This window comes from Capra hircus, chromosome 29, assembly GCF_001704415.2.
Source record: "Capra hircus breed San Clemente chromosome 29, ASM170441v1, whole genome shotgun sequence".
Classification (NCBI taxonomy): Eukaryota; Metazoa; Chordata; class Mammalia; order Artiodactyla; family Bovidae; genus Capra; species Capra hircus.
In genome coordinates this window covers 48,422,696-48,449,417 of record NC_030836.1, presented here as the reverse complement: position 1 = coordinate 48,449,417, position 26,722 = coordinate 48,422,696, and the positions used below count along the sequence as shown (strand labels likewise).

Here is a 26,722-nt window from a genome sequence, read left to right as displayed (position 1 = left end):
GGGGCCCAAAGGACACCTGCTGGGCAAATATAAGGACCCTGGCGGCCACACGGAGGTCTGGAAGCACCTGGCCTTCAGACCCCCCAGTGCCCTGGCCCTTGGCCTGTCCTTGCTCAGGCGCACGGAGCCCAGGGCACAGACCCCAGTGAGCCCAGACCCGAGACGACGGCCAGGGAGCCCGGAGCAGGTGCACAGGCCAGGACAAGCCGGCTTCCACAGTGCCCCTTGAGATCGGCCGTCAGCTGTGACACTCCAGCCCAAGCAATGGTGGCAAGTGACGACAGTCAGCCCAAGCTTCGGGCTCTGTGAGGCGCCGTGTCTCTGGGCCAGAGCATGGGGGTCTGGATCTGGATCCTGGCTTCCTCACTTGCTGTGTGACCGTGGGTAGAGGCCTCTACCTCTCTGTGCTTGCTTATCTGCGGTCTAAGAGGTGGAGGGCAATCCCACGAGGGTTCTCCAGAATCCGCCCCTCCCTGCAGGAGTCAGGGGCCGGCTCAGGGGAAGGGATCTGAAGTCATTGATGGAAATTGGGTCTCCTGCGCTTCTGGGCAAGGTGGGGGCGGGGAGGGGCTGTGCTTGGGGATGCCGAAGGCCATGGGGCCAGGAGCGCAGACAGCGGAGGCTGGACGCCCTGCAGGCCCAGCCTGGGACCTTCAGACTCTGCTACGGCTGAGTCAAAGGGAGCCCTCGGGGGCCTGGGGGCTTGCTGAGCAGAAGCAGAGACCACACTCCCCAAAGGAAAGCTGTGGACGAGGGGCAGCGGCCCCCACGGGGCGTCGCTGGCTGCCTCCTACCTGCAGGGTCCCTTGGCTGCAGTCTCCCCGCCCCCGTGTGACTGTGGTTGTTACTACGCAGTCTTCCTCCTTCCTCCCTCAATCAGGGGCCAGGGGCAGGGGCAGGGCAGGTCTCCTTCCTGGGGGCTCCGTGTGCGCCCCCGTCCTGGGGATGGAGCAGGAAGGTGATGATCACTGGGGCGAACAGTGGCCGGGAGCCCCTTCTCCGGCACTGAGGACCTCGGACAGCAGGGTCCGGGGGGCTGGGCGCGTCACAGTGAACAAACTGCGGGCGAGGGTCCCTCACACGGAGGGGCTTCCTGTCCTTCGTGGAGAACTGACAGCATCAGAGAAAGAAAAAAGAAAAGAACGTGAAGTAGCCCATTGGTGTCCGACTCTTTGTGACTCTGTGGATTGTAGCCTACCAGACTTCTCCATCCATGCAGTTTTCCAGGCAAGAGAGCAATGCATAAACAGAGGCACTTCCCCCGCTGGCCTCAAAGAAGGCTCCAAGGCCAGTATTGAAAGTTAAAAACAAAATCCCGGGCCATCTAGGTTTTCCCCCAAACTGCTCTCTTTCCGGAACCCAGAGCCCCCAGCTCGGTGAGGGTCTTACTTGGTACCCGGAGCGCTCAGCCCTGCTGACCCCATACCCACTCTCCCTCCCCTCCTCACCCTATGGAGACCCCCTTAACCATCGGGATCGCATGGGGCTTCACCCAGGGCCTGCCCCTCCATCTGTATCCCCAGGGGCATCTCACCCTCTCCTGACTAGGCAGCCCCTGGAATGGGTTGAATCGTGTCTCCCCTAAGATTCAGGTCCACTCGGAACCTCGGAATGTGAGCTCATTTGGAAACAGGGTCTCTGCAGATGTAATTCGTTAAGATGGGGCCATATTGGAATAGGGTGGACCCCAAGTCCAGTGACTGGTGCTGTTATAAGAGAACCATGTGCAAACACCCAGAGGAGACGGTCAAGCGCCAGAAGCGGGCAGAGACTGGGGGGTGCAGCTGTAAGGCAAGGGACACCCAGGATCACTGGAAAGCACCGAAGGCTGGAAGATGCAAGAAGGATCCGTCCCTGAGTCCGCGAGGGAGCTCAGCCGTGCTGACACCTTGACTTCAGATTTCTGGTCTCCTGAACCACGAGAGAATAAAGCTCGGTTGCTTCAAGGCTCCCAGTTTGTGGTCACTTATTATGGCAGCCTCCAATCTGTATCCCGCTGCGACCTGGAAGGTCACCCCGGCATGTCCCCCTGCCTGCCACATGCTCCTCTGCGGACATCTGTCCCCTTTCCAGAACTCCTCATCCCGGGAATCTCATGTGGGCCGCCCAAGCCAGAGCCCCTGACTCCTCCCGCCCTCCACCCCGACGTTGACATCTAGTGACTCACCCAGCCCTGCACATTCCACCTCCAAAAGCTTCCTTAAAAGCCAAAGAGATGCAACCAGATGCAATCCCGAAAACTTTCTGACAGGTCCCTGGATCTCAAAACAAATAAAACTCAACTCGGAAAGACATTCCTGGAATAACTGGGGAAATCGGAACTCAGCCTAGACAGCGGATGCCGAGCCGTCGACTCTGCAGTGGGATACTGGTCTTGTGGTTCGGGGGAAGATGGCCTAGAGCCAGGAGATTCAGCTGAAGGACTCGTGACGTACCGCCAAGTGGTTCAGAGACAAGAAATCGACCCATCTCGCTATCTGTCTACTAGAGGAAGGCAAAAGGGGGGAACATGGCCATGATTGTTGAGTCCAAGCAGAGGCTGTGGTCGCCAGCAGTTCTTCCAACCTCCCTGCAGGGTGAAACACTTCACTATAAAGAGTTGGGGTCAGTGGGTGGAGTCGGGGGGGGGGGAGGTATGTCCCTGATGGCTCAGTGGTTAAGAATCCATCTGCCAACACAGGGCACTCGGGTTTGATCCCTGGCCCAGGAAGATCCCACGTGCCATGGGGCAACCGAGCCCGTGCACACAGCTACTGAAGCCCCGGCACATAGAGCCTCTGCTCTGCATCAGGACCTGGCAAGGGGAAGCCGTGCTCCGCAACCAGAGACCAGCCCCTGCTCCCTGCGACTAGGGAAAGCCCACGTGCAGCCAAAAAAGTAAAATAAAAAAAAATTACAAACAAAAAGAGCTGGGGGAATCTTCTGAGCTCATCCTGTTCTCGACCCTGCTGCCCCTGCCCCGCCCCGGCTGGGGCATCTCTGCTCCAGCTCTCCACAGGCCCCCTGGCACCATCACTGCCCATCCCCACCCATCTCTGACTCCCATCCCCTCCAGCCCACCGTCCAGGCTGTGGCCGGACTTAGGGCTCCGAATCAGAACGTTAAGCTGCCCTTCCGTCCTTGACGCCCTCCAAAGCCTGCTCCTTAGGACAGCGTTCAAATCCCTTACATGACTAAGAGGTCCTTTGTCAACTCTCCAGGACTGCCCTGGTCTCAATTTCAAGCTCAACGTTCCATCACACTTTCTCCACTTTCTCCACACTCTCTCCACTGGCCTTACCTCCCACCCTTCACCTGACTTTTCTGCAAGTCACGCGCCACCACCATGGGCTCTGTGGAGCACATCTACTCGGGACACAGTCTGGCAGCTGGAATGCCATGTGGGACGTATGATGTGATGGCCTCTCTCTCCCACCTGACAGCTGTCCCCAGGAGGGGAAGCACGCGGGCTGCACCATTGTTATGCCTTGCCCTCCTGGCAGGGAGCACGGCGCATTGTGGGTAGGCACTAAATATCCGAGCGGATGGCTCTATGCGGGCTGGATGGCGGATGGATGGCGGATGGATGGCGGATGGATGAACAAGGGGGTCGGGAGACCCTGGCGGAGGTGGGGGCCAGGTTTGCCTGAAGAAGGCCTGGGAGAGCAGCTGAGAGCGCAGCACCTCGGATGAAGCTGCGATTTGGTGAGCACGTCCTCTTTTCTGGACACTAGGCCCGGTTCCTGACGTGTGTCATCTGCCTTCATCCTCACAGCGGCCCTTGGAGTAAGACATCTTCCCCTTTCCTGAGTCTGGTTTCATTAGTAATTATTGTTTTAATAAAACATTTATTGGGAATCACACAGACACACTGCTGCAAACAGGTAACAGGGGCCTACTGCATAGTCAGGGACCTATGCCCAGGATTTGCAATGGCCCATAGGGAACAGAAACTGAAAGAACAGACGTGCTCACACACTGAGCCGCCTTCCCGCACACCTGGAACTGACGCACGTGGAAAATCAACTGTTCAGTTCAGTTCAGTCGCTCAGTCATGTCCGACTCTTTGCGACCCCATGAATCGCAGCACGCCAGGCCTCCCTGTCCATCACCAACTCCCGGAGTTCACTCAGACTCACGTCCATTGAGTCCGTGATGCCATCCAGCCATCTCATCCTCGGTCATCCCCTTCTCCTCCTGCCCCCAATCCCTCCCAGCATCAGAGTCTTTTCCAATGAGTCAACTCTTCGCATGAGGTGTCCAAAGTACTGGAGCTTCAGCTTTAGCATCATTCCTTCCAAAGAAATCCCAGGGTTGATCTCCTTCAGAATGGACTCGTTGGATCTCCTTGCAGTCCAAGGGACTCTCGAGGGTCTTCTCCAACACCACAGTTCAAAAGCATCAATTCTTCGGCACTCAGCCTTCTTCACAGTCCAACTCTCACATCCATACATGACCACAGGAAAAACCATAGCCTTGGCTAGACAGACCTTAGTTGGCAAAGTAACGTCTCTGCTTTTGAATATACTATTTAGGTTGGTCATAACTTTTCTTCCAAGGAGTAAGCGTCTTTTAATTTCATGGCTGCAGTCATCATCAGCAGTGATTTTGGAGCCCCCCAAAATAAAGTCTCACACTGTTTCCACTGTTTCCCCATCTATTTCCCATGAAACAAAAATAGCCACAAAAAGCGATTACCAAAAGTCTCTCAACACTTTTTTCTAAAGAAATACCTGTTTTATTCGGCTGTGCCAGGTCTTCACTGTGGCACACGGGCTCTGCCATCTTCTTGTGGCCTGTGGGGTCTAGTTCCCCGACCAGGATCAGATTGGAGACCCCCGTGACGGGAGGACAGGGTTTTAGTGACTGAACCATCACGGAGGTCCCTTAAAATTTTTAATTAGCCAACATTCGCATATAATACAGCATTTAAAAGGTACACAAGGATGTGTGTGTGTGTTGCTCAGTCGCGTCCGACTCTTTGCGACACCACGGACTAACCCACCAGGCTCTCTGTCCATGAGGGTCCCCCCCATGGACTGTAACCCACCAGGCTCTCTGTCCATGAGGTTCTCCGGGCAGGAATACCAGAGTGGGTTGCCATGCCCTCCTCCAGCGGGTATTCCTGACCCAGGGATTGAGCCTGTGTCTCCTGCATTGCAGGTAGATTCTTCACTGTCTGAGCCACCAGGGAAGTCTGCAAAAGGATAGGCAGCGAAAAGTGCGTTTTCCCCACTGCCAAGCTCCCGGACTGCTGTGGACACAGGATCTCAATAACTATGCATTGAACTGAATGGAGAAACCAAAGCTCAGAGAAGTTTGGGAACCTGCCTGATGTCTCACAGCTTGTTACGTCGGCAAAGTCAGGGTTATAATCAGGTTCTGGTAACTCCTGAGCTGCCATCTCAGCCTAGGAGGAGAAGTGGGGTGAGGACGGCAGCCCTGGTGGGCACCACAGACAAGCACGCAGAGGCAGGCGCACTGGGGCACATTTCGGGGACGGGAGCGGGGTGGGGGAAGTCTGGCCAGAGGAGTGGGCTGGTGTCAGGAGACAGACGGAGCTGGGGTTGGCACCAGGCCTTCAATGCCAGGCCCAGGAGCAGGCAGGGGCAGCCGGCTCCGAAGGGCAGGACTGGGAGCAAGAGAGCCAGGCGGAGGGCCAGGGCAAAGGTGGTTTTTGCAGAGCCAGGCAGGCAGGAGGCTGGGGCGAGGCAGCTGTTTTTCCCGAGTGGGGCGAAGCCAGCTGCTGAGAAACGAGCCAAACAGAGGAACTAGCCGGGCTGCAGCGCCGGCACCTGGCCCTACCTGCTCACCCCGGCCGCACGGTCATTAATCACCTCCTGGCCCAGGGAAGGAACGTGCCGCCCTGCCCACGCGGCCGGCTTGGCGGCCACAGCGGCACCTGGTGGCACCGGGCCGCACTGGGCGCTGACCCGCAGGCTCAGGGCGAGCGGTCTGGGTTCCGTGGCTCACAGGGGCCCTGCGGCCACTGTGTGTGTGGGATGTAGGGGTCTGAGCGCCTCTGCCCTTCCTCACACAGGCAGGGGGAGGGTGCACTGACTTAGAATTAGGAGGCCTAGCTGGCTTTGTCACCAGACAAGTTTGTGACGTGCCCCAGAGCAAATTCCCTGCCTCTCTCTGCGCCTCAGTCTCCTCTGCTGTGAACTGGGATGATGACTCCCCCGAGGGCTGCCAGGAGACACACTGCCCGCAGCACCCAGGAGGCATGCCATCAGTGTCATCCCAGTCTCTCCTCCCTGGGCCTGTCTCCATCTCTTTGAGATGAGGGTGATGGCTAAGGAGGGTGGTGAAGCTAATGAGGCGTGGCCAGCTGAGCCTATGCAGAGGTGGAGGGTAGGGTCTGTTCCGTCCTCGGGGCCTTGCACATGTGTGATTTGTTTCTGAGGATGAAATCTGCAGTGGGGGCGGGGCGGGGGGCAACCATCATAGGGGTGTTAGGGGCTCGAGACTTGGGGAGTGGATGAGGAACAAAGAGCCCTGGGCTCCCCAAGGGCCAGCATCATCTGGGACATCTGGGTGTTCTGGGCGGCTGTGGGGGGAAGGCATGCCCCTAGGGAGTGTCAGGGAACTACAGGGTGATGGGTGGCTTGTTACAGTGATTGTGGGTCCTACTGGATATTTGAGGGGAACAGGGGCAAGGTGCTGATTGTTCAACACATTGCTTTTCAGGCACATGAAACGGGCTTTAAGAAGGGATGCTCATTATAAAAAGAGTCAGACACGACTGAAGCAACTCAGCACACACACAGGCAGTGTAACTATGTACACGCCAACACTACTTTCTCAGCTTGCCCTACTTTCTTGGTGGCTCAGACGGTAAAGCTCTGCCTGCAATGTGGGAGACCTGGGTTCGATCCCTGGGTTGGGAAGATCCCCTGGAGGAGGAAATGGCAACCCACCCCGGTACTCTTGCCTGGAAAATCCCATGGAGGAGGAGCATGGTAGGCTGCAGTCCATGGGGTCACAGAGTCGGACGCGACTGAGCGACTTCACTTCTTTCTTTCTCCTTCCCCTGCTGTGTCCACCAAACCATTCTCTATGCCTGTGTCTCCAGTCCTTTCCTCCCCTGCAAATAGGATCAGCAGCACTGTTTTTCCAGATTCCATACGCGTGTGTTAACACACGATACTTGTTTGTCTCTTTCTGACTTACTTCGACCTGTGTAACAGGCTCTCGGGTCATCCACGTCACTACAACTGACCAGATCCGTTCTCTTTTACGGCTGAGTAATGGGCATTGGAATTCGTACACAGGCTACGATATGGATGAGCCAGGAGGACTCTGTACTGAACGAAAGAAGCCAGGCAGGAAGGGACAAATCCTGAAGAATTCCACTCCTACGAGGTCCCCAGAGGCACCAGATCCACAGGGAGAGACAGCAGGGTGGTGGGGACTGGGGGAGGGGATGGGGAGCGAGTGTGTCAGGGGACAGGGTGTCAGTTTGGGAGGATGGGAGGTCTAGAGATGGCGGCGGTGATGCTGGGCAGCAACGGGCATGTGCTGACTGTCCCTGAGCTGTGCACTCAGTTTAGGAAGGCGAATTCTGTGTCATGTGTATTTCACCACGATTGTAAGGCTGGTGGGGGGGCTCAGCGCCCTCGGTCCTGATCCTCAAGGTTGAGCTGGAAGGGAACCGTGGGCAGCTGTTGCCTTTCTGGCTGATGGGACTGTGTACAGTGTCCGGGGGAATCAAGGCCCCCATGCCCGTGTGGCTGGGGGTGAAGTGGGGCTGGGGAGGGAGACAGCAAGAGAGACACGCGCAGAGGGGTTGGGGGGCTCGGGAGTCTTCCCCACAGCTCCCTGCACCATCCACTCAAGCAGAGTCCTTTCCCTGCTTCTCATTCCCTGACATGACGTTTAACAAATGCAATTGTGACCTGAGTAGATGAGAAGGTGGGCAGAGCAGTCATACTTGGAAATATTAATACTTGGTATAGTATTAACAAAATTTAAAATTACACTTTTAATATTGTAAATTAATTTTTTGAAATTTATCTTATTGAGGCGTAGTTGAGTTACAACACGGTGTTAATTTCTGCTGTATAGCAAAGAGATTCAATTATATATCTATATATACCTTTTCATATTCTTTGCCACGATGGTTTATCGTAGGATACAGTTCCCAGCTCCCTATGCTTCACAGTAAGACCTTGGTAAGACCCCTGCTAACCCCGGGCTCCCGCCCCAGCCCTCCTCCACCCTCCTCCCCCTCGGCAGCTACACGTCTGTTCTCTGCGTCCGTGAGTCTGCTTCTGTTTTGTAGATAAGTTCACTTGCACCATGTTTTACATTCCACATGTGACGTATCTGTCTTTCTCTGCCTGACTTCCCTGTAGCACGATCACCTCCAGACACCTAGCACAGTAATCTGTGCGTCCATCCATGTTGCCGCAGACGGCATTCTTTCGTTCTCTATGACTGGCTGGTATTCCCCTGTGTCCATGTTCCATGTTTTCTTTGTCCATCTGCCCACGGACACTTAGGTTGCTTCCCTGTCCTGGGTACTGTGAATAGCTACACATACTTTAAAAAAATTACTTACCTTGTTAATTTGTTTGACCACACTGGGTCTTAGCTGTGGCTCGAGGGATCTTTTGCTGTGACCCGTGGGCTCCGTAGCCCCGTGGCATGTGGGGTGCTTCTGACTAGGGCTTGAGCCTGCGTCCCTGCATTGGAAGGTGGATTCTCAACCACTAGGTCACCAGGGAAGTCCCTGTACTTTCTTTAAAAAGAAATCTTTCTTTTTTTCTGCCACAGTGGATAAGTCAGGGAGAGGAGCTGAATAGGCCACCTGAAGCAGGGTGAGTGTGGGAAGAACCAGAAGGGCCTTAGGGCAGGTGTAGCTGGGAGTGCAGCGTGCGACGAGTATGTGTGACCTGCAGCTGTCGTAACAAATGCTCCCCTCCCCCCCGCAACTGCACGGTTTAAAGCAACAGAAACACATTCTCACGGAGTCTGCGGTGGGCAGGGCTGCTTTCTTCTGGAGTCTCTGGGGAAAGAGCCTGCCCCAAGCCCCTCTCTAGCTTCTGGCGGTTGCAGAAAATCCCTAGTCTTCCCAATCTTGTGGCTGCAAACCTCAAACCTCTGCCTCTGTGCTCTGTCGGCATTACCAGACGTCCTCTTCTTAGAGGGACACCAGTCCCCTGACTGCAATACGACCTCCTCTTAAAAACACATGTATCATCTACTTTTGGCCACACTGGGTCTTCATTGCCGTGCGGGCTTTTTCTGGCTGCCGTGAGCAGGGGCTACTCTTGGTGGCGGTTCACGGGCTTCTCTTTGTGATGGCTTCTCTCACAGAGCACGGGCTCTCGGTGTTCAGGCTTCAGCAGCTGTGGCACACGGGCTTAGCTGCCCCACGGTGTGCGGAATCTTCCTGGACCAGGGATCGAACCTATTATTCCCCTGCATTGGCAGGAGGACTCTGAACCTCCTGGGAAGTTCGACATGACCTCATCTTGATCTGACCACATCTGCAAAGACCCCCCACTTCCGAACAAGATTCCCTTTGAGGGTCGCAGGTGGACGTAAATTTACTTGGAATACAGTAGAGGGGGGGATCACAGAAGGGACCCCAGGCTAGGGTCTACTTTCGTGAAAGGTCATGGTCTGATTGCCTCTTGTTGGTAGAAAAGTTTTAGCTGCCAAGGCCTTCCCTGAGTTCCAAAGAATAAATTTAACTTAATCAGAGAAATGAGAAAATGCAGAAACAAAGGAAAATAGTCAAACAAGGGAAAACAGTGGTAACTCAGCCGCTGTACAAAGCAAGGGCCTTCAGCTCCTCCTCCAGGGCTGCGGGCAGTATTCTGAGCCGTGGCCATTGAGCTGCTTTGCTCAACGGAACCCACACCAGGCGAAGCTAAACATGTGCTGCCACGAGCTCAGAGACCCCAGACCGGCTGGAACCAGAGGGCTGATGATGCTGACTCCCAGTTACCTCACTATCAACCAGTCAGAAGAAGGTCCACGAGCTGGTCTCACACGCCGCACCACCTCCTCCCCAGCATGTAGCCTCTCCCTCTCTTCCCTGTGAAATCTCTAAGCAAAATCTGGGGAGGGAGGAGCTGGTTTGGGTCCTGAGCCCACCTTCTCCCCAGGACTCCTGGCTTCCTCAATAAAGCTGTCTGTCCTTCTTCCCAGCACTTGCCTCTCAGTATTGGATTCTTGAGTGATGAGCAGCTAAACTGGAGTCTGGTAACAAAGAGAGCTGGCGATAGGGATGATAGAAAGGCTGACCAATAAGTACACACTCTGGGCCCAACCGTGCACAGTTCCCCGTGAGTAGAAATTCTTAACTCGGCGCTGCTGTGCTGGAGGGGGAGGAAACCAAGCCACAAAGCCCTCAGGATGTGGAAGGGGCTCGTCTACGGGGGTGCTGCCTCACACTGACGGACGATGGAGGCGGAGCTCTCTGGCTGGGCACGTGTGGCCACCACGTGCTCAGCTGGCACGACGGGCAACGCCCTTGCAAGTGCTCAGCTCCCAGGCGGTGCTGCCGAGGCTCACCCGGCCTGGGCCACGTGCCCTGTGTCTGGCAGATGGCCACTCCAAGTGAACTGACAGGTCCTTACTTTTCCCAGCTGTCTCCTGGGAGTTGACTCCTGTGAATTATGAACAGGGTGTAAGCTGACCAAAGAAGGGGAGGGGAGGAGCGGATAGACCTTGGAAGCCAGTCAATCATGGCTGTAGCCACTGCAGAGATTGCTCGTGGAGCATCTACCGTTTCAAGTGGTCTCCTCCTACAAACACTCCTCTGCCCCTCTGAGGCTGGCGGAAGTGTTAGCGTCTGGGGCGACTATATTTTCCAAAAGATGGTTAGGACAACATCTCCAATTTCACCTGATCTTCTAGAACCTTCCCACTGCCCCACCAAGGAGTGGGGTCTAATTTTTCCACCTTTGAACCTGAGTGGGCTGCAGATTCATGCTGGCTGGGATCCCTGAGCCACTCGGAGGCGCCGGTAGGTGACTTGGCTGCCCTCGCGTCGCCGTATTGGGAGGAGGCCCAACCTGGAGGCCTGGATCCAGAACCGGCCATGAGCCCTGCTGGGTTCCCAGCCCACAGGCGCTCCGGGAGACAGGACATGGTTGGTGTTTTAAGCCACTGCGTGTTGTGGCCGTCTGTTATACAGGAATAGATCACGGCGTTGACAGCCAGTTTCTTAGTGAGAAAGATGAGGCTCAAGAGAGCTGGGATCAACTTGCCCCAGGGCCGCACAGCAACCCAACAGGAGAGTCTGGATTCAAACCCAGTTTGATGACTTCCCAGCCCAGGGTCTACACAGCTAACATTTTCTCCACCTGAATGTATGCACAAATGCCTGTCACTGAGGCGGTCTGGGCCAGGAAGAAAGCCACATAGGGGACATTCCTGGTGGTCCAGTGGTTAAGAATCTGCCTGCCAACACAGGGGACGCAGTCACAGCCCCTGCTCTCGGAGGGTCCCGCATGCCGCGGAGCAACTAAGGCTGGGCGCCGCGCCACTGAAGCCTGTGTGCCCAGAGCCTGTGCAGCTGGAGAAGCCCCCAGGATGAGCGGCCCATGGCCCGCAACTAGAGAGCAGCCCCTGTTCGCCACGAGAGAAAGCCTGCGTGCAGCAATGAAGACCCAGCTCTGTCAAAAATATGAGTAAATAAATAAAATTTTGAAAAGCCACTCAAAGCCTTTGGGGCAGGTACAGAAGGAATAGTGCTGGGCTGGGGGCAGAGACCTGGGCTGAGAGGGGTGCCTTGCCCTCAGTCCCCCTGTCTTCACCCATCTGGTGTCTTGCATGCTCGTTCTCTCGTTGATACTGCTTCCAGGAGCACCCGCTGTGTGCAGACTCCTGCTCAGCTAGGCGCTCAGAGTTGAATGTGACTTGAAGTTCCTGCTGCCACTTGTCCCTGGTCCAGTGAGTAAGACAGGCCCCTATCGGTCCACCACCATCCAGCCCCCATCACGGGGGGACACAGTCAACACAGAGGGCGAGTCGTGCTGCCAGCAGGGCTGACGCTGTGTCTATGGGGCCTCTAGAAGGGGACCAGGGGACCCTGCCTGCCCAGGACGGTGGACTCCGTGCCTGGCTGCTCATTGCTGCAGCCCCCTTGCTTGACGTGTAACAACAGCAGCTAATGTGTCCGAGGGGGTGGGTGAGTGCTGGCTCTGTTCCAAACATGTGACATGCACTGATCAGTCTAACTCTTTATGCTCATCTTACAGATGAGCAGGACTGAGGCGGGGAGGAGCTGTGTGACCTGCTCAGGTCACCCAGCCAGCAGGGACAAGGCCTGGTTGTCTGGGTCTGGAGCCTGTGCTTGGAGCCACAGACAGTGGGTGCTTGAGAAACATCTACTAAAGGCTGACCCGGGGTGATATCTGGGTGGTGGCTGGGTGTTGAGCAAGGCAGCAGGAAGTGGAATTCCAGAGGGTGATAAACATCGTCTGTGGCTGCTGGTTATGGCGGAGCCCGGGAGCCCCAGGGGAGGGAACGGAAGGCTGGTTTAGGCCGGGAGCAGGGGTGTCAGCAGGCTTCATTCCCTCGTGCTGCGCTGACGGCCTCCAGGGTGTGTCCAGTGGGGGTGTGTCCAGTGGGATGATTTCAGGCAGCAGTGAGGGAAGGACCTGGCGCTGAACAGCATAAGTCACAAGGAGACAAAGATGTTCCCCTTCCAGTTAACCAGCAGTCCTGAACCAACTGAGATCGTTTCCAGGTCATGATGACAAATTCCTTTTTTGTTATTCTTTTTTTTAAAAACAAGAGCAGCTCCTGGTTCAGAGCCTTCAAGGGTGGCTAAATCTATCAACAGTTTTAGAATATTATTTTTCACTGCACTCGTTGTTATAGTCACCTTCTGCTTACTCCAAGTAATGCCATGTTTCAGCCGGTATTAGGTTTATGGCAAACATCTGAAATCACCAAGTCACAGAGGTTTCTGTGCATTTCTCTCATACAAACACAGTCCTGAGGTGACCTTTCCAAGGTTGGCAGGGAAGTTCTGTGACCATCAGGAACCCAGCCTTTTTCTTTCTTGCTGCTATACTTCTTCATGGTCCAATACAGCTGCCCATGCTCCATCTATCATGTCTGCATTCCAGCTAGAAGGAAGGAAGAAGCGGATGCTGAAGTGCATATCCCCCTTTAAAAACAAAAACAAAAACAAAACTTCTAAGAAGTTCCAACCACCACTGCTGCCCATGTGTAGAACTTCGGCTAAACGGCCATACCTTGCTACAAGTCACATTGGGAAATACAGTCTGGATCCGGGCAGTGAAAAGTTAGGGCTGTGGTGTAAAGTGAGAGGTATGAACAGATACTGAGGACCCCCGCCATGTCTGCCATGTACTGCTTTCCTTCTGTGATGGAGAAATTATGTTCCTTTTCATTTAAAATTTGGTGAGGAAAGAGAGCCACTCTGGAGGAAAAGATAAGAAAATAAAAGAACAGGTGGTACAGAGCAAAGACAAAACTTGCCAAGCTGGGGACTCCCCTGGTGGCCCAGGGATTGAGAACCCACCTGCCAATGCAGGGGGTGAGGGTTTGATCCCCGGTGTGGGAAGATCCCACACGCCCCCAGACAACTAACCCGTGCGCCCCAACTACTGAGCCCACGCTCTGCAGCGAGAGCAGTCACCGCTGGCTGCAACCAGAGAGACCCAGCGCAGCACCCCCGCCCCCAAACTGCGGAGCTGGCCCTGGAATTACTGAGCTTGGGAAACCTGCTGTGAAGAAGGAAACACGAAGTGGGGGTGTAAGCTCAGGATCAGGCTGGATCTCAGGCCCGGGGGGTGTAGAGAGGGGCCTGCAGGAGGGGAGACCCCGGCGGGGATGGTGGGGGAGTTGGGGAGGAAGTTTGTCCCAGAAGAGAGGCTGAGAGGGTCTGAGCCAGGCTGGGGGGCAGGGGGGCAGGTGCCGGAGTGAGGGGTAAAGTAGGGGATAGTGGCTACATGCCTGCTGAGAAGGAACTCCCCCGCACCGCCCCTCCTCCCACACCAGGTAAGCCTACCCAGGAAGGGCTGCAGGTTCCTGCCGGCCTGCTTGTTCGCTTTGGAAGGAGCTGCTGAGGTCGGGGGCTTGCGATGGGGTTTAAGATGAAAAAGGCGGCTTGGAGCTGAGGCGGTGAAGTTAAAGGGGACCAGGTCAGAGGTCGGTAGGTCAGAGGCTGCTGGGGTCCGCTAGGCTAAGCCCGGGGCAGTCCTGAGTCTGACGTCCTGGTTCACCCATGCGGCGGGACTCATAGGCTGCCCAGGCCCCCACAGTCCTGGGAGCCCGCCCTGATCTGTCCCCCACCCCCGGGCCCCCCGCTGCGCCCTGATGTCAGGAGCAGGGCCGGGCACCAGAAGGGCCCCTGCGTCTGTGCCCGGACTTCCCCCGGCAAGCGTTCCGTGGGCGGAGGCAGCTCCAGGTGGCAAGGGCTTGATGGCCCCAAATAAAAAGGGGTGGCGACAGAAGCGTGGCTCCCTGCTCTGCCTCGGTCCCCGGGCGGGAAGCCAGCGGACGGGCCTGTTTCCAGCACTGCAGTGTTTTGAGCAGAGTATTTTTGGAGCACACAAGCCTTATTTTAGCTTTTGGGGTCACTCCCGCCCTGTGGTGAAGACGGCACGGCCTTCCTCCCCACCCCAAGCTGGGCCACTTTCCCCAGGCCTGCGTGGGGACTAGAAAGTTCTGTGGGCCAGGCTGACTTGATTGGTCTGGCAGAGTAACGGCAGACCTCGTGCTGATCACCGAGCTCCTCCACTTGGGGGAAGACAACCTCTCTTGATACAGTTCAAGGTTCTGTGAGACGAAAACGAGGCAAAGCTGCCATATAGCCTCAACCAGGGCCATCTTCCTCCTAAGGGACAATTACCGCCAGCACACTTTTTTCCCTTGTAACTTTCCTGATCCTGCCTGGAACCAGCCCCACTCACCTACATGCTGCCTCCTGAACAAGCCCTCTAGTTTCTTGCCTCCTGGCCTTTGCACTCACTGTCCTGTGCCTAAACCCTCTAGCAAACTCCTATTAATCCTATGAAACCCAGCTCAAAAGGCCCCTTGTCTGAATCACAGTTGGATGTCCTGGATATTGCAGGGTCCTTGGAGTCAGGAGGGTTGGGTTCTCGTCCTCTCTCTGCCTGTGACCTGGCAGATCACTCTGACTCTCAGGACTTATTTCTCCACCTGTAATTGTTTCTCTGTCTGAACATCAGCACCATGTTTTATTCATCCCAGCCCTCTCTTTCCTCCCCAGGGCCTAAGGCAGTCACTGTGCCAGGGTAATAATAGATCAGCACTAACTTCTCGATGACCTTGTCCTCTGGAAGCCCCAGGGGAAGGCAGAGTACTCCCAAATTTACTCACAGGAAATCCAGGGTTGAGAGTTCAATACCAGTAAGAAGTAAGTGCCTGCAGGCAAAGGAGTGACCCCTTCCTCTGTGAGGCCTTGTCCCCTGCGTGGGTCCAGACATTGGATGCTCAGAGCCAAAAGGACTCAGAGCTCAGCTTTGGGGACCCAGCAGGTACAGGAGGCAGCTCAGTGTCACCCTCCTGGGAGGGGTTTGGGCACTCTCTCCTGCTGGAACAGAAGCAGCTCCTGTCCTGCTAAGGTCTACACTGCACGCGCTGAGTGCTCACCAAACCCTTGCTGACGAGTGACTGAGCGAATGACGCTGGGCAGGCTCTTCACCCTAGACCTCACTTCCTTTAGCTTTTAAAGCTTTATTTCCTTTAAAGACAAGTAGCCGTGTCTTTAAACTTGTTGATAATATATATCGGGCTTCTCTGGTGGCTCCGTGGTAAAGAATCTGCCTGCAATGCAGGAGACTTGGGTTCAAACTCTGATCCCCTGGAGGAGGAAATGGCAACCCACTCCAGCATTCTTGTCTGGAAAATCCCATGGACAGAGGAGCCTGGCGGGCTGCAGTCCATGGGGTTGCAGAAGAGTCGGACACGACTTAGCAACTGAAGAACATATACACGTATATATGGAAACATGTATCTGGCTGCCCTGGATCTCTGCTGCTGCGCTGAGGCTCCCTCTAGCTGCGGCGTTCAGGCTTCTCGGGCTCCGGGGAGGGTGGCCTCAGTAGTTGCAGCACAGGAGCCCCGTTGTCCTGTGCGTGTGGGATCTTCCCAGACCAGGGATCGAACCTGCGTCCCCTTCACTGGCAGGCAGCTTCTCAACCACGAGACCACCAGGGGAGCCCAGGTGTCTATTTTCTGACAAGTTGACATTTTTAGTTTTCTAAGCTGTCAAATGGATCACTTGATCAGTCTTTTATTTCACAGCCCTCTCGTTCTTCAAGATGATATTCTCCTAGGGTTCTTCATTATTAAAAAAAAAATATATATATATCCGAATTTTGTCTGCACCTGGATTTATCTTGGTAGGAGAAAGGTAAGGATGCAATGACCTTTCCCAGTTGTCCTAACCCCAGTGACCAGATTTTTTTCCCTCACTGACTTGACACACCATCTTTATGTTCTAAATTCCCGTTTGATCCCTTGGATGCTTTTCAGGCCATCAGAAAATCCAAAGCGTCTTCAAGAATTGTATAAAGAAGGGCAGCACGCGTGACGGAGCTCAGGTGGAACAAGCCGAGTCGGACGCTCGGGGTACCGCGCTGCTTGCTCCTGGCTCTGCTGTCTGCTACACAAACGCCCGTGTGGCCAGGAGGCTGCGCAGGTGTCCTTGTACCCGCCCTGAGCTCTCTGAACTGCCGGCAGAGCCCCCCAGCACCCGATTCCTTTGAGGCAGGCCGTATAGTAACCCGTCTTGTAGGTGAGCTCATCTCAGCACTTTGGAGCTGCGTTGGCTCCAGGGGACGCTATGCCTCTCAGTGGCACCGTCCTCTATCCCTATCACATCGCTCTTATTAATTCTGTAGTCCTTGGCCTCTATGAGGCCCCCCATCGTGTGAGGAAGAGGAGTCAGTCTCTAGTCTTGTCCATCTCTCTTTCCCTGTGCTCTGTCGTGTCTGACTCTTTGCAACCCCGCGGGGCTGTAGCCCACCACGCTCCTCTGTCAAAGGAATTTTTTCTGGCAAGGATACTGGAGTCGACTGCTGTTTGCTTCTCCAGGGGATCCTCCCGACCCAGGGATCTGACCCAAGTCTCTTGTGTCCCCTGCATTGGTAGGTGGATTCTTTACCACTGCGTCATTTGGGAAGCCCATATTGTCCTCCTACTTACGTTCACCTATATTTCCACAGTTGTGTGGTTTATGGTCTGGGCTACAAATGACATCAGTGTGACCAGAGGACAGAGGACTCTGCTTTCTTGCAAGAGGATTCCGGGGGCTGGGGCTGGGTCACGTGTCTCTTGGTGAGAGGCATTACAGCCGGTTCCCCAGGCATCACCTGATGCCTCCAAGGACTTTGGGGAATGACTATGTGATCTGAGTTTTATATCGAGACAAGTTGGTATAAAGGCAAGTCATCTGAAACAGACACAGTCACTTGGGAATAATTACAATAATGACATTGAGACCTTTACCACATGCCAGTAACTTCCAGCCACTTACCACCACTTGCCTCCTTGGACCCTGTAGCAACTGGCTGGGTGGGGGGGTTGCTGTCAGGGAGACAAGGAGTTGGGGCTCCACTGGGGGGTCATCAGCTAGAAGGGAGCTAGTGGGCACCACCCCTCACCCCATCTGAGTTGTCAGCCCTTTGCTGAGAACCTACTGAGTGAAGACTTGGGTATGTGGGTGGGTGTGCGAGCAGACCACACATCTCGGAGCACTCAGACCCAAGATGTGTGTGTTCTTCCGCACGTGCCATCAACCCTGCCTGGGGAGGGGACCCTTGGGGCAGCCAGCGGCAATTCAGGGGTGGGGGGCCTCCCTGGCTGGACTTTGTTGGGACTAGGCGGTGTGAAGGGTACCTGCTGGGTCTCCATCACTGCAAGGCCCGATGGGCGGACAGGGCCCCTGCACTGGGCACCTGGGCCTGGCCTTTTATCACAGCTGGCTGACTCACCTGCTCAGCGAGCACACAGGGAGCCTCGGCAGCTCTGGAGACCGCAGGAAAGAGGAAGCACGTCTGGTGGGAAGGGCAACGCAGCAGCCGAGGTCCACTGCGGGTCCGTGGGGCTGGACGAGGCCGCATCACACTGGGTGTTGGGAGGCGGATTTCAGGCCCTGGGGACCGGGGTGGGCGCTTGGGGAGCAAGCTGCCCGGGGCTTGGGGCCCCTTCTATTCCTCACAAAGCTGGGACGAGGGCCCGGGACCTGGGAGCCCAGCAAAGCAGTTTCTGTAGCCAGAAAGCCCTCTGGAAGGTGTAATGGGGACCCAGACTCCCAGAGACGGGCATGTTTCTATTTATTATAACAATGTTGCTTTGATGCACACATAAGCCAGATACAAACTTATGCTTCTAGCCATCATAACTCATAAAAGGCCTACAAAATTCATGAGAGACACTTGAAACAATTTAGATTAAGAATGTAACTAAATGGTTACTGTGAAGTAGGATTTCTAAAACTGTAGCACAGTCACACACAACAGAAAATTCACCCTTTTCACTCAGTGTCGTCAACATCACCCCACCTGTCTTGAGAACTCTGTCATCTCTCCAGACAGAACTTCTGTCCCACGGAACACGTGTGCTGAAACAGAGTCATCGCCCGAGCCTAGACTGTCACCAGGCAGGTGTGGGGCGGGCAGCATGGCTCTGCCTGGGTGTCCAAGTGGCCCATGCTCTTCCATGACGGCCTCCACCCGATGGGCACCCCGCGCACACACTGAGCTGGCCTCCATGCCCCCGGGACAACGAAAGTGGTTGGCACCCACGTGGGACTCTTGCCACAGTCTTGACTGTCACTGACTCAGGGAGCTGAGGGCTTCTGTGATGCAAACGGTTTTCAACTGCAAGTTCTCCTCGTAAGAGGTTTGCCTTCCAGCAGATGGAGGGTGACTGGCCCCTTTTGCGTGTGCTACCCCGCGTCAGGCCTGCCTGTCTTGGTTCCAAAGTGCAATGGGCACAGAAACCCTGTAGTTAGGAAGCAGCCAGCAGGATGACTCAGTTACCATGGAAATAAAAATACACAACTGAGAAACTTGTGGAGCCTGCGGTTTCTCAGAATACAGAGCGGGGTCTTTGGGAGGGCTGGGCCGGGGCTGTCCTGAGAGGGGCGAGGCTCTGGAGGTCGTGTCCAGGGAGCCACTGCTGTTACATGGGAGTGCACGCCCCAGGGAAGGGGCCTGGGTGGGGCCCGAGGGCGGCCCACTGAACTGTGGTGCCAAGTCTGAGGTCTGTGGTGAGCAGGCTGGCCCCGTGGTGCCTGGAACCTGTGACCTGCCCCCTCGCACAGCAGGGTCAGCCCGGGACCTTGAGAAAGGGACAGGGAGGGGCCAGGGAGGGGGGCTGGGGGCCTCCGCTCCGCAGTGCTGTTTCGGGGTGCCTGTAGGGCTGCCAAGGAGGAAGGGGAGCAGGTGGGAGCTAGTGGGGAGAGTAAGATGGATGAGGGACTGTCAACCCCCTACCCCAAGGGAAGAGTCTGGAGGGCGTGAGGACCCTGGGTGGTCACCAACAGCTGCGTGCGCCCAGAAGCAAGGCTGGGGGTGGCGTGGTGGAGGGCAGACTGGGAAACCGGGAAACCTGCAGGGCCGGGAGACGGTGACCCTTCATCTCAGCAGACACTTGTTCAACACCCCTTCACTGCCAGGAAATCTCCGGCGGAGCACACACGCGGGGACCCTTCTTTCCGTCCTCAGGGGAGGACTGAGAGCAGAGGGCACTTCTCTCGCCTTCACGGCAACCCCGCGCCTTGCGTGCGCGCTTGGTGTGCGTTTACGGGAAACTTCACAGGAGCCGGACTTTCTGTGAAGCTGCCAGGAATCCTTGCTGAAACTGCAGCAGCTCCGTCCGGTGGGGTGCCACTGACTGGCCCCCAGGTCCCAGTTCTGATCAAACACGTCTGTCCCAGGATGGGCAGTGAGAAGACCCAGGACAGGACTCCCCTGGCGGTCCAGCGGCTGGGACCGTGCTTCCACTGCAGGGGACGCAAGTTTGGTCCCTGGCTGGGGAACTAAGGGCCCTCTGTGCACAGCAAGGCCGGGTGTCAGGGGCCGTGCAGAGCAGAACAGCACTGGACAGCCCTCTGGGCGGGGGGTGACATCAGCTCGTCTTCAAGCTGAGAATGGCACTGCAGACGCGGACAAGCACCTCCGATTTACCCAATGGCCTCTTCCGAGAGTGGTGGAGACACAAGGGGAAGAGCCCCTGGTGGCCTCCATGGTCTCTGTGACACCCAGGGCCGCATCTGGTGGACACCTGAAAGCCACACCACAGAAGCGGGGACACAGACAGCACACACGAAGACCGCGCTGTCCAGACGCTGGCTACCTTCCACCCCCGGGGCCTGCACTGTCCAGAGCTGCCCTCTGACGCGGGCTGTCTACCTTCCACCCCCGGGGCTCACACTGTCCAGGGCTGCCCTGATGCTGGCTGTCTACCTTCCACCCCCGGGGCTCACATTGTCCAGGGCTGCCCTGACGCTGGCTGTCTACCCTCCACCCCTGGGGCCTGCACTGTCCAGAGAGCTGCCCTCTGACGCTGGCTGTCTACCCTCCACCCCTGGGGCCTGCACTGTCCAGAGAGCTGCCCTCTGACGCTGGCTGTCTACCCTCCACCCCTGGGGCCTGCACTGTCCAGAGCTGCCCTCTGACGCTGGCTGTCTACCCTCCACCCCTGGGGCCCACACTGTCCAGAGCTGCCCTCTGACGCTGTCTACCTTCCACCCCTGGGGCCCACACTGTCCAGAGCTGCCCTCTGACGCTGGCTGTCTACCTTCCACCCTCGGGGCCCGCACTGTCCAGAGAGCTGCCCTCTGACGCTGGCTGTCTACCTTCCACCCCTGGGGCCCGGACAGGCCCTGCTGCTTTCTCTGTCCACTTGCACTGTCCGTTCACGCCGCCAGCCTGTGCAGTCTCACCTCAGCGCCTGGAGGGCAGCTGCGGTGGAAGCCTCCTGACTGCTGACGGTGGAGCACCTGGACGCTCCCACCGGCCTGCAGCCCACCTTCGGGGGCAGTGTCCTCTGCAAGTTCGCCTGCCACCAGGCTCTGTGGCTTCGCCCCAGTGGCCCACAGGCGCCAGGGCAGGCCACCTCCAGGCCCCAGGGAGGCTGACAGCAGTGCCTGGAGGAGGCGCCTCTCTGCCCCGACCTCAGGTCTGTGCTGTGATTAGGTCACATGACAGGTTTGCTGAGGCTGTTCCAACTGCTTCACCGTCCAGGGCAGGAGGGCAATCCCAGATGTCAGTGTCTGGGGGACAGTGCTTCACCCTCGAGGACGCAGCACGGAGTGAGCCAGTGGCAGCGCCGGGCCCAAGCAACGGAAAGCTCTGGGTGCTGTAAGCACATGTCCAAATGTCCGTGAGAACACCTGGAGTGACAGAGGGGTGGTCCCTCCCCGCTGTGAGGACCACATGGGGATGCAGGCCAGGTCTCAGGATGCTCAGGATCCTCACCCATTGGTGGCAGCATCTGCCATAAACCACGAGGGATGGGCACCATCTCGTAGTCTGCCTCTGGTCAAGACACGTGGGCACATTTCCCAGACCACCCATTTCCCAAGGCAACCCACTGGCCAGGCCCCGCCTTTACTGGTGGTGGTGACGTTACTATTACACACAGACTTGCCCTGACCCAAAGCCTCTTCAGCACATCACCCTGGGCTGGGCCATGGCTCTGGGGCTGAATGGGCTCAGCTCCCAAACTTGTGACGCGTGGTTAACGCCCGTGTTCCAGCCAGACTTTCGGAGTACGGCCATGTCTGTCTCGTCTGCTGCCTGGGCTCAGCTCCCAGCAGTGCCCGGCGCAGTCAGGATCTGCCAAAGGCTGGGCCCACAGCCGGCAACCCAAGGTCAGGGTGGCACAGCATGACGTCAGGAGCTTTCCCAAGGTCACAGCTAGAAGGTACGTGGCGGGGTTCTCTGATGCCTCCTGCAGGGAGGCAGGGCCCACAGCAGGTGAGGGCTGCCCTCTGGCAGATCATGGCCCACCGCAGTAAACACCCCCCTTGGCAGTGGTCCCTGGAGCTGATAGGAAACACAGGCACCCTCCTACAGGTTGGGCCTGTGATAACCGTCAAGGGAAAGTGAAATTGGCTACAGCGGGACTTCTGAGAACCTGTAAAATGAGCTCACCATCCGTGGGAAGAGGAAACCGTCATGTGGAGGTCTCTTGCAAAGGCACCTGCTTCAACAGGACTTCAAGCAGGAAGAAAAGGTGCGTCTCAGAATCCGAGGATTCAGCTTCTTACTACTTTTGTTATCAGAAAAAGTGACCGTTAGCAATCCATTGTGGAACTGGAGTCATGATTCATCTGAGAACCAGCATGTGCCGAGCGCCTGCTGCCTGGCCCCATGGCAGGGGGCTTGCTCCCCGAGCGCTGAGAGCCTGGGTTGCCTCGCAGACCCGTGAGGGCGCGCCTCACCCCGCCACCCGCCCTGGAGATGGTCTGCACTGCCAGCCTCCAAGCCTTTGGAGGGCTTTGCAGGGCTGGAGAATGAGCCAGGGGTTCCAAGCGTGGGTTCCGGAGCCCAGCACCCCCAGCACAACGACCTCCAGCTCCTCGCTCTTCAATGCTGCGCGTCCTCTCGTGTCTGGGAGCACCAAGTTTCACAGACCCCTACTTCGTACCGGGCGCAGCGCCACACGCCCTCCCGGAGGAGCTTATTTAATGGGGACGACGGAACACACAGTGGCCCCCACCCGGCTGGCACAGAGGAGTGTGGGCCCACGGCCGCCTCCCTGAGTCTTCACGGGGCTGGCACGGACGGCACGTGGTCAGGACCGTGCAGCTGCCCTCGGTCCCCCTGGAAGAGCCGCTGGGTCGTCAGGAGGCTCCCGGGGCAGCGGAGCCTGAGTCCCAGGCCATGAGGGAGCCAGGGCTGGTGCTCCTTCTCTGGCGGGCCTGGGCCCACTGGTCCTCCTCGATGAGATCTGCCACCACGTTTAGCTGGCAGCCCCGGAGCGCGCTCACCAGGCAGGACACAGCTGCGTCCTCCCTAGCGCTGTTCTTCCAGACCCTCAGCAGCTCCCTCACCTGCTCCACCAGGTTCCGGGGGTACTTCTCCTCGATGGCTTCAATCTTGGTCTCAGACACTCTGAGGCGACGAGCCAGCCTCTTCCAGTCCTTCCCCACGTTATCACAGATGATCTCCATCGCTGCCCGCAGGTCTGGTGGGGGAAAAGGGCAGAGTGGTAACCTGCGGTCTGGGGAGCTGTTCAGAAAACAGATAACCGCACACTGGCTGATGGGCCTCCTGGTGCTGACCCAGGTGCTGGGGACCCGAAAGGCCCTTCCACAGAGGCGGACGCCACCCTGCAGCAGAAGGGCCAGGGAAAGCTCCATGCTGCCTCAGCCAGCCACACCCTGAAACACTACCCACAAGGCGCAGCCTGCTCCGAAGACTTACTGGTTGGGGGGTCTTGTAATGGAGACGCCCACTCAGGCCTGAGTAGAGTTGCACCTCTATCCCACCCTGCAACGGGGTTGAATAGGGGGCCCTAGAAGGTACACACATGTCAAATCTCTAGAACTGTGAATGGGAACTTTCTGGGAAAAGGGTCTTTGCAGATGTGAGAGTAAGCTGAGGATCTCGAGATGAGGGGATCATCTTAGATTATTCAAGTGGGCCCTAAATCCACTGACAGGACCATGTGCCGTGGAGGCAGAGACTGGAGGGGTGTGGTCACAAGCCAAGGAATGCCTGGAGTCCCCAGAAACCAGAAGAGGGAGGAAGGACCCTCTCCTAGAGCTCTCAGAGGGAGCATGGCCTACTGACACCTGGATCTGACCACTGGCCCAAGAAAGGTAAGAGCATCAGATTCTGTTGCTTGAAGCCACTGAGACACACTCATTTGTATGGCAGCCCTAAATAGCCCACTTGCTGCTCTGAAAGATGCCCTGACTGACACCAGCCTTCAGTCCCTGGCTACTATGTCCTCATCTGCTGAGAAGTCACTCCTGAGATCAGACTAGACAAAATGCTTCTTGGAAGCAAAGCTTCATCTCCAACCACAAACCCCTGATACGCTGTCTGCCTGTGTGCCAACTCCTCCAGCCCCGTGAGGTGGGCACCTGTGTTGCTGACCACTGGGAGAAAGCAGGAAATGGAGGCCCAGGGAAGGGAAGTGCAAGTCACTTCCTGAGGTCACAGCCAGCCACAGAATGGCAGAGCCAGGAAGAATCCCTTATACAAAAGCAGCGCCCTATCAACCCGTCCTTCCTGCTGAGGCTCTTCTGGAGTCCTTTCACCCCTGTCCCGCCCGGGAGGTCAGCAACGTCTTCTTCTGTCCAATAACTTCTAACTTTCCTGGAGGGAGAGGGGTGGAGAAGAAAGCACTGAGGCTGGATGGGGCAGGCGGCGGTGGTTGTCCGCGCCCCGCAACTTAGGCTAAGCTAACTTCTCTGAGCTTTGGTTCTCCTGTCCGCAAAGCGGCCACGTTCCCGTCTCTCGGGGCTGTTTAGGGAAAACCCACGGAAACCGAACCCGGAAAAGGCTGGGCGCCCGGGAGATGGACAGCTGACCCCGCCAACCCCCACAGGGTCCCCAGGCACCGCTCGCCCCTCTCCTCCCGCGCCGCTCCGCGCCCGGCCCCCGCGCCTCCCGCCCGCACCCCGGCCCCCGGCCCTCGCCCCCACCTCGCTCCTCCGGCGCCGCCCCGGCCTCCGCGCCCCGTTCGAAGTCGTCCAGGAGGCACAGGAGGTCCTTGCGCCGCAGGGAGCCGAGCAGCTCGCGCAGCAGCACGGTGCGCTCGGCGCTCAGCTCGTTCTGCTCGAGCAAGACGGTGAAGAGGTCCAGGCCGCTCTGCGCGAGCTCCAGCTTCCTCTTGCTAACGCGGTTCCGGCACAGGAACTTGAGCTGGGTCAGGTCGCTGCTCGACAGTCCGACCGACACCGAGTGCAGCAGCACCAGGAACGGGTCCATGGCGGCAGCAGTCCCCGCGGGCTGGGCCGCGCCTCCTCACGCACCCTTCGCGCCTCAGCCTAGTGGCAGCGAATGCAGTTTGGGGAACTCGAGAGCCCGTCGCCGGAAGTGTCCCGCTGGGCCGGTCCCTCTCTTGGTAACTTCCGGGACTCGCGCATGCGCTGCAAGCCGAACCGTAGCCATTTCCGCCCGGGAGGCGCCCTGCTGACGCCAGGCACCGCCCCTGACCGGGGACCCGGAAGATCTCTGTCCATGCGCCCTGACGACGTTCTCCCTGTGAGGACCGGCAGCTTTAGGGGTCCCAATCAGTGCAGATGGTGACTGCAGCCATGAAATTAAAAGACGCTTACTCCTTGGAAGAAAAGTTATGACTAACCTAGATAGTATATTCAAAAGCAGAGACATTACTTTGCCGACTAAGGTCCGTCTAGTCAAGGCTATGGTTTTTCCTGTGGTCATGTATGGATGTGAGAGTTGGACTGTGAAGAAGGCTGAGCGCCGAAGAATTGATGCTTTTGAACTGTGGTGTTGGAGAAGACTCTTGAGAGTCCCTTGGAGTGCAAGGAGAGCCAACCAGTCCATCCTAAAGGAGATCAGTCCTGGGTGTTCATTGGAAGGAATGATGCTAAAGCTGAAGCTCCAGTACTTTGGACACCTCATGCGAAGTGTTGACTCATTGGAAAGACTGATGCTGGGAGGGATTGGGGGCAGGAGGACAAGGGGACGACCGAGGATGAGATGGCTGGATGGTATCACGGACTCGATGGACGTGAGTCTGAGTGAACTCCGGGAGATGGTGATGGACAGGGAGGCCTGATGTGCTGCGATTCATGGGGTCGCAAAGAGTCGGACACGACTGGGCGACTGAACTGAACTGAACCCCTAAACCCAGAGCGCAGTCGGTGTCCGTTTCCTTTGGAACGTTGTGCTGCGGGTGCTCTTAATAACAAGTTAATTTATTTATGAACATTTGTGAAAATGCATGTCGTTTGGGCTTCCCTGGTGGCTCAGTGGTAACGAATCGGCCTGCGGATGTTGGAGAGGCGGGTTCGATCCCCGGGTCAGGAAGATCCCCTGGAGAAGGACATGGCACCCGGCTCCAGTGCTTGCCTGGGAAATCCCGTGGACAGAGGATGGGGCGTCACGGTCCATGGGGTCGCAAAAGAATCAGACAGGACTTAGCGACTAAGCAACGAATGTCCTTTAGTAACCCCTGCAGATCTGTGTGCAGGAAAGACTCTTAAGAGCTTTATTTAGTTTTTAAAATTTGATAAAAACATGATTTCTAAAGTTATCGTCGTTATTGTGGAAGGGTTACTGGCGTTTCTTGATGCCTACTGTGTACCATGGAGTAGGTCCCGTTTCTTGATGCCTACTGTGTACCATGGAGTAGGTCCTGGAGACAATTCAGGAACAAAGCATGGAAGGCCCCACCCGCCCGGAGCTTGCAGCGTCAGTGCACAAGGTTACCTCATGCAGATAAGAAAGTGCCGTTAAGCCAGAAGTCAGCGCGAGCCAGGGGCCAAGGGCATGGTGGGGGGGAGTGTGGAGGTGGGGGTCTCTACACGTGGAGAAGGCGGTTCTGGAGCAGGCCCCAATGTGCAGGCGTGAGGGGCCAGGTAGAGAGGTGTGGGGGCTGTAAAGGCGGGCCCACGGCAAGAGCAGAAGCACCGAGGAGGGCGCAGGGTGCTGGGGCAGAGCTGGGAAGGCAGGGGGTGGTCGGTGAGGGGAGGGGGCGAATTAGGAGGAGCCAGGTCGGAACCCAGCTTTACCTTCCCTAAGCCCCTGAAGAGGGTGAGAAGAAGCCTGAAGCCATCTGAGTTACGTTG

The 26,722-nt window shown here is 56.9% G+C and overlaps 1 protein-coding gene across 2 annotated transcripts; it reads right to left on the bottom strand.

Annotated features, from left to right (window-relative positions):
- FADD (Fas associated via death domain) lies at nt 18,259-25,063 on the bottom strand. 2 transcript variants are annotated; one of them, XR_001917488.1, is made up of 3 exons: nt 24,608-25,063; nt 20,804-23,139; nt 18,259-20,689 (listed from the first exon to the last, which is right to left on the bottom strand). XR_001917488.1 is itself a non-coding variant. In XM_018043148.1 (2 exons), the coding sequence occupies exons 1-2, from the start codon at nt 24,891-24,893 to the stop codon at nt 22,796-22,798; spliced, it is 630 nt and encodes a 209-aa protein (XP_017898637.1). In that variant the 5' UTR covers nt 24,894-25,063; the 3' UTR covers nt 18,259-22,795. The 2 variants fall into 2 exon arrangements, 1 of the variants encoding a protein (XP_017898637.1); XM_018043148.1 differs by having other exon boundaries at nt 18,259-23,139.

Bases quoted from the DNA above. Each gene is read 5' to 3' on its own strand.
- FADD (XM_018043148.1), bottom strand. From the start codon at position 24,893: ATGGACCCGTTCCTGGTGCTGCTGCACTCGGTGTCGGTCGGACTGTCG. The intron at 23,140-24,607 runs GTGGGGGCGAGG...TTCCCCCACCAG, and splicing joins GGCGGCGCCGGAGGAGCGAG to ACCTGCGGGCAGCGATGGAG.